The 6,998-nt window shown below is 57.4% G+C and overlaps 1 protein-coding gene across 2 annotated transcripts in view; it reads right to left on the bottom strand.

Moving 5' to 3' along the window:
* The window catches only part of LOC102240005 (triggering receptor expressed on myeloid cells 1), a 38,889-nt gene extending 34,190 nt beyond the window's left edge, over nt 1-4,699 (bottom strand). Inside the window, exons 1-2 of one of the 2 annotated variants that reach the window (XM_014533017.1) lie at nt 4,507-4,699; nt 2,999-3,343 (exon numbers count right to left, since the gene is read on the bottom strand). In XM_014533017.1, coding sequence (XP_014388503.1) covers nt 2,999-3,343; nt 4,507-4,582 — 421 coding nt within the window. In that variant the 5' untranslated portion in view covers nt 4,583-4,699. The remainder of the gene's footprint in view (nt 1-2,998; nt 3,344-4,506) is intronic. The other variant, XM_014533016.1, reaches the window with a different exon arrangement.
* Nucleotides 4,700-6,998: the final 2,299 nt, after the last annotated feature.

Here is a 6,998-nt window from a genome sequence, read left to right as displayed (position 1 = left end):
GGGTAGAGCCATAACCTCCCCATCGGCCCTGCCCTGAGTGTGACAGTGGTGGTGCCCCAACCACCTGATCGGCCCTGCTCTGTGGGGATTGAGGGTGGCGCCCCAACCCCCTGATCCGCCCTGCTCTGTGTGTGACAGGGGGCAGTGCCCCAACCCCCTGATGGGCCCTGCTCTGTGAGTGACAGTGGGGAGCTTCTCAACCCCCTGATTGGCCCTGCTGTGTGTGACAGGGTACGGAGCCCCAACCCCCCTGATGGGCCCTGCTCTGTGAGTGACAGTGGGGAGCTCCTCAACCCCCTGATCGGCCCTGCTCTGTGTGTGACAGGGGGCAGTGCCCCAACCCCCTGATCGACCCTGCTCTGTGTGTGACAGGGGGCAGTGCCCCAACCCCCTGATCCGCCCTGCTCTGTGCATGACAGGGGGCGGTGCCCCAACTTCCCGATCGGCCCTGCTCTGAGCCTGACCAGGGGCTGCACCTAGGGATTGGTCCTACCCTCTGCCACCTGGGAGCAGGCCTAAGCCAGCAGGTCATTATCTCCTGAGGGGTCCCAGACTGCGAGAGGGCACAGGCCGAGCTGAGGAACCCCCTCTCCCCCCAGAGTGTACAAATTTTTGTGCACCGGGCCTCTAGTCTACACTAATAAAAGAGAAACATGGTAATTAGCGTACGACCGCTACCCTTCCCATTGGCTAATCAGGGAGATATGCAAATTAACTGTCAGCCAAGATGGCGGCCGGCAGCCAGGCAGCTGATGTGCACCAGGCCTCTATTCTATATAGTAAAACGGTAATATGCCTCCCGGCACCGGGATGAACGGAGCTGTGAGGCCTCCCGGCACCGGGATCAGCGTGACAGGGGGCAGCGCCCAAACCCCCTGATCGCCCTGCGGCTCTGTGTGTGACAGGGGGCAGCGCCCCAACCCCCTGATTGCCCTGCTCTGTGTGTGACAGGGGGGGGTGCCCCAACCCCGCTGATGGGCCCTGCTCTGTGAGTGACAGTGGGGAGCTCCTCAACCCCCTGATCGGCCCTGCTCTGTGTGTGACAGGGGGGGGTGCCCCAACCCCGCTGATGGGCCCTGCTCTGTGAGTGACAGTGGGGAGCTCCTCAACCCCCTGATCGGCCCTGCTCTGTGTGTGACAGGGGGGGGTGCCCCAACCCCGCTGATGGGCCCTGCTCTGTGAGTGACAGTGGGGAGCTCCTCAACCCCCTGATCGGCCCTGCTCTGTGTGTGACAGGGGGGGGTGCCCCAACCCCGCTGATGGGCCCTGCTCTGTGAGTGACAGTGGGGAGCTCCTCAACCCCCTGATCGGCCCTGCTCTGTGTGTGACGGTATGGAGACCCAACCCCCCTGATGGGCCCTGTTCTGTGCATGAGAGGGGGCAGTGCCACAACTCCCTGATCCGCCCTGCTCTGTGTGTGACAGGCGGTTGTGCCCCAACTCCCCTATTGGCCCTACTCTGTGCGTGACAGGGGGGAGCTCCTCAACCCCCTGATCGGCCCTGCTCTGTGCGTGACAGGGGGGAGCTCCCCAACCCCCTGATCGACCCTGCTCTGTGTGTGACAGGGTATGGAGCCCCAACCCCCTGATTGGCCCTGCTCTGTGCGTGACAGGCGGTGGTGCCGCAACCTCCCGATCCGCCCTGCTCTGTGCATGACAGGGGGCGGTGCCCCAACTTCCCGATCGGCCCTGCTCTGAGCCCGACCAGGGGCTGCACCTAGGGATTGGGCCTGCCCTCTGCCACCCGGGAGCAGGCCTAAGCCAGCAGGTCATTATCTCCTGAGGGGTCCCAGACTGCGAGAGGGCACAGGCTGGGCTGAGGAACCCCCTCTCCCCCCCGAGTGCACAAATTTTTGTGCACCGGGCCTGTAGTCTATATATATAAAAGGCTAAGACACCAGCGGCTGGCCAGTAGGTATGACGCGCACCAACCACCAGGGGGCCAACGTTCAATGCAGGAGCTGCCAAGTGACAGCAATTTGCATAGTGCCCTCTCACACCCCGGGACCCCTTGGGGATGTCGGACTGCTGGTTTCAGCCTGATCCCTGCAGGCCAAGCTGAGGGACCCTGCTCACTCCACAGACACCCTTCCAGCTCCTTCGAGTCCCAGCTTCGCCCCATTGTGGTCGGCCAGGGGAGGGATAGCGGGAGGTTGGCTCCAGCGCATGTGCCCATCTCCCCCAGTCCTTCCCCGCCAGACACCTTCTAATTAATTTTCTTTCAATGTGCATGAATCTGTGCACTGGGCCTCTAGTATTTACATATTGGGATTTGCAGGAAGTGGAAAGCAGGGACCTGTGGGGTGGAGGCCTCTCCAACTCTCTGGTTCAAAGGGAGAAGGTTTATTGGGGAGCTCGGAGCAGAAGTATTGGGTTAGGTGGGTAGACAGGCTTTCTGAGAAGAGAGGGGGAAAACTAGCAGGCCTCCACCCATGAGAAGCAATTCAAGGACATGAGACACCCTTCATCTTGCTGTCTAACACCTATTCCTTGTTTGCTACTATGTAAATCCCTTGAGAAAGGGAACAGTTTCTCTGGCCACACTGGGCCCCTTCCAGGACCCACCAAGGACCATCGGATCCAATGGGTCTCTGTCGGATCCCAGCCGCTCCATGTATCAGCTGAAAAACACAGTGAGTCGCGTACCCTCCCTGAGCCTTCTTCCCGTGTACAGTGGAGACAGCCATAACCTTGGCCATGCAGCCGATGTTCAGTACCCGGTCCTCCTAGTGGCACTCTGCACAGAGTGAGAGAAATTTTGACATCACCTAGTCTAACTTTCTTGCCTTAACCGGTGAGAAAACTGGGGTCCAGAGAAAGGAGCTATGGCTCTCAAAGTCACAAAGCGAGAGACAAGAAGACCCACGTGCTCTGATTTCGGATGGAGGGGGGGCTTTCCATGACTCTGCGCTCTCTCTCCAAGGCCCCCCAGAGGCAGACATGCCAGCCTGCGGCTCAGGAGCGCAGCCTCCACAACCTTCCCCATCTGGGCTGCTCACCTTCGCATGGTACCAGCCGAATCCAAGGAGGCAGGACAACGGGGGTCCGGGGTGAGAGGTCAATCACACACTGATAGAGCCCCACATCCTGCCTCTGGAGCTCCCTCACGGAGACTCTGAACGTGACCTCGGTGGGGTCGTCCTCCAGCAGGTATCTCCGGGCCTGGGCAAGGTTCAGGTCCGCGTTCCTGGTATCTGTGCGCACCAGTGTCTCCGGGGGGCCGCGGCTCCTCACCCGCTGCCAGGCCTTCAGGCTGGAGGCGTACTGCCTGGTGCACAAACAGGAAATGGTCAGGTTGCTGCCTTCCAGCAGGCACATTTGCTCCTCGTCTTCGCCTCGGAGTCCTAGAATGAGAGGGCGGAGAGCTTCACTGAGCAGCCTTCCTCCCACCGTCCCCACAGCCACAGGCCGCTCCGCAGAGCCCAGGGCACAGGCGGGAGTCCTGGTAGCTCCCTCAAGCCCTTGGGAGTCATCTGGGATTTCCGTGCGCTCTGTGAGATGGCTCAGCGTCTTTGGCAATATACACACATATGGAGCAAATAGGGCAAAATACCGATCCTGGGTCAGTGTTTGAATCTAGTAGATGAGTTTATGGTGACTATTTTTTCTATACTGTACTTTATAGATTGAAATATTTCCATAATAGAAAGCTTTTTATTTTTCAAGTAGAAAGAGAACTGAACCAGTTTTGCCACCCATGTTCTTTTCTACTTGTGGTTCCCAGGCATGTACCTTGCTTTCAGGGACACAGTACCTTGTATTACCCCCTGGGGTCCCCAAGCCAGATGTGCTTCCACTCCTCCCTGCCCATATCCACCCCATTAGGTCCCAGAGAGGAGCCTACTGAGCAGTTCCAGCTGGTACTACCCTCAGTCTCCCCGCAACCCTCAGCCCACTGACCACCCTACACCTGTTCCATCTCCAGCGTCATGGTCCTGGGCAGCTGCCTGGGCTTCGTTAAGCACTTACTAAGCCCTAAACACTGAGCCAAGTGTTTCACATCCATCGGCTGTGTGGCTCTTAGGACAACCCTCCGAAGTAGGTGCTGTTTACAAATGAGGAACTGAGGCTCAGAGGAGGCAGAGGACTTCTTACAGTCACATCTGTACAAAGTGGCAGAAACAGGATTGGAACCAGCTCTGTCTGCTTCCGGAACCTCTTTGCCCGTCTGCCTCGGCCCCCGAATGTTCCTCTAAGGAGGGACTGTGCCTTGCACTGCTTTCCATCTCCCAGGGTGTCCGCACGGTGAGGAGAGGCTGTTTGGTGACTTCACATCATTTTCTCAACTTGGAGATGCACTGGAGGAACCTCCAGCATCCACTGGTCACCCAGCCCCGCTGGGTTGGGGCCGGGCAGCACAGTCTGCCTTCATTTCCTTCCTTCCCCCATTCCTGTCTCCAACACATACCTGGATCCCATCCCAGTCCCCCTAAAGGAGGGAGAGAAAACCCCTCTTAGGAGGTACCTCCCCTTGGCTATCTACATCCCTCTCCCTTCCCCTCCTCACCTGAGACCCAGAGCAGCAGCAGCAGCAGCAGCAGCCGTGGCCGCCCCCAGAGCCCCGTCCTGTCCATTCTATCCATCAGGCGTTGGCCATCCCAGGGCTCTAGCACTTGCTGGATGATGTTGCCCCATGTGGGTGTCTTCCACCTTCTCTGAGAGGATTAGCTGTTCCTTTGCAATTGAGAAACCCTGAGGGAAATGCAATGAGAGGGACCCGCTCAGGAAATGCAGAAGGAGAAGAGCAATCACTGCCCTTGTGACATCTTCCTTCCCGCTCTCATTATGCCATAGCCTGTGGGGCAGCACTCCCCACTCTCCACCACAGCAAGCCCTGACCCACCCACCGGATGTCCCACCTCTACTCCACTCACTTCCTCAGGGCACCGAGACACCCTCCCCAAGCATCCCCGAGCCCCTCTGGTACATTCACATTCGGTTTGCCCTTCAGGGTCTGGTTCAGACCTTCCTGATGACATGCCTTGTTTAAGCTCACTCCCCACCACGCTTCTCAAGTATGAGCATGTGGCTGAATCATGTGGGAAGGCTGGCAAACACACGCATGCGTGGGCTCCACCCCCGGAAACTCCAGTTTAGGAAGTCTAGAGAGGGCCCAGGATCTGCATTTTAACAAGCAGCACAGGTGATTGTGAGGCAAGTGGTCCCAATGGATGATGCCTGGAAAAGCTCTGCATGAGGTCAGAGGGGCCCCAAGACTTCCCAGGGTCCTCAGCCTGCGTCTGAGGTGAGCGCTTCCGGGAGCCCCAGTCTAGACACGAGGCATGGAGACCACAGTTGTAACGGTGCTGGGAGTGACTAACTGCCATGGACTGAAGGCCCTTGTGCACCAGGTGCTTTATTCAGGTGATCTCACGTAATCCTACCAGCTTCGGGAGGCTGTGTAGGGAATATTTGTCATCTTTTTAGTCTCCAGCCCCCAGTGCCTTTTCTATTTGGGGGATATTCCCCAATGTGTGGGTCTCACTAGGACGCAAAGCTCCCCCCCTTCCACTCCTTGGCGCCTATGGGACTTGACCTAAGCTTGGCCAAACGCATGATCCTGTGATGAAAGACGTGGGGCCAGTTGGAGATGAGTGCACATACAAAGCCCATGAACAGCATGGTGGCAGGTTCGAGTGGCTTCAAGTGTTCAGGGGAGGGGCTGTAGCATCAATGGCAAGCTCACCACTAGACGACCTCATGCTCTAACCTCAGCTGTGGCCTCTTGCCCACTCTCTCCTGGCTTCTGCTGTTTTCTAAGTCTGGTCCTCAATCCTTCTCATTGAGTCTGTGAGCCACTGACCTCTGTCTCAATTCCTTTGCTGTTCAAGACAGCCGGGCTTGCATCCAGCTGTTGGCAGCAAGAAGCATGACTGGCGTTGGTTATTTGGTCCACAAGGCAATGAGGAGTGTCTCAAGGGTGAGGCCCAGAGAGATGCATGGAGTCTTTCAAGGTCAGACATACTTCAAGGATGTTGTGGAGCTGGGGTTCACCCTGGGCATTGCTTACTTCCAAGGCCTGTGTAATGAACCACATAGCACTGTTGTGCCAGCCAATGTCCAGCAGGAGACAGGTGGCTCACTGACACAGAGTAAATGAGCTGTGTTTGACAAAAGTGTGGTGGGATTTAGGGAAATCAGTAAGGGATGCTGCAGTACCCTGAGGCTGCGGACAGTGGGGAGTCATCACCACCTCTAGGCCTAAAGGGGCAGGGGGATGGAGCAGTTGCCTGAACTTGGAGATAGCTGCTGTCTGGTCAGCGGCATGAAGGGGCCTCCATTCCACAGAGGAGGCCAGAGGATAAAATCCCTGCCCTCATTCTCTTCCCGTCCTCTGCCCTGCTTTCATGCTGCCCACGGGTGAAACCCAACTGGAAGCTAGTTGGCCAGGGAGAGAAGGATGGAGGGTGGGCCTACAGGCACAAACGGAAGAGTGTCCAGCACAACCATTTGTCTTCCAATTCAGTGTTCATGATCTCTCAGGCAAGTTTAATATATTGGGCTTAAACACTACGTAACCTATCATTACGTTCAGCACACAAGCACACCAACTCCTGCAGCTGGTTACCTCTACTATGAACGTGTTGTGGTGTTTGGTAAGAAGCTTGATGACTTCTTGGAACTCTATCTCACAAACAAGCTTGAGAACCACCAAAAGAGAGCCGCACGCACTGGGATGCAGTAGGTACGGAGGGGCCCTGGAATCTGCTTTATAAACAAACTAGAGGGCTGGTGCATGAAATTCGTGCACGGGGAGGGGGGGTTCCCTCAGCCCAGCCTTCACCCTCTCCAATCTGGGACCCTTTGGGGGATGTCCGACTGCCGGTTTAGGCCTGATCCCCGGTTTAGGCCCGATCTCACAATCCTGGACCACTGGCTCCTAATTGCTCACCTGCTTCCCTGCCTGGTCATCCCTAACTGCCCCCCGCCCCCGGCCAGCCTGATTGCCCCTCATTGCCTCTGCATGTCGGCCTGATCGCCCCTAAGTGCCCCCCCCCG

Source organism: Myotis brandtii, unplaced genomic scaffold, assembly GCF_000412655.1.
Source record: "Myotis brandtii unplaced genomic scaffold, ASM41265v1 scaffold929, whole genome shotgun sequence".
Lineage (NCBI taxonomy): Eukaryota > Metazoa > Chordata > Mammalia > Chiroptera > Vespertilionidae > Myotis > Myotis brandtii.
Note: the sequence above shows the minus strand (reverse complement) of the source record. Positions and strands in the feature narration are given on the sequence as shown.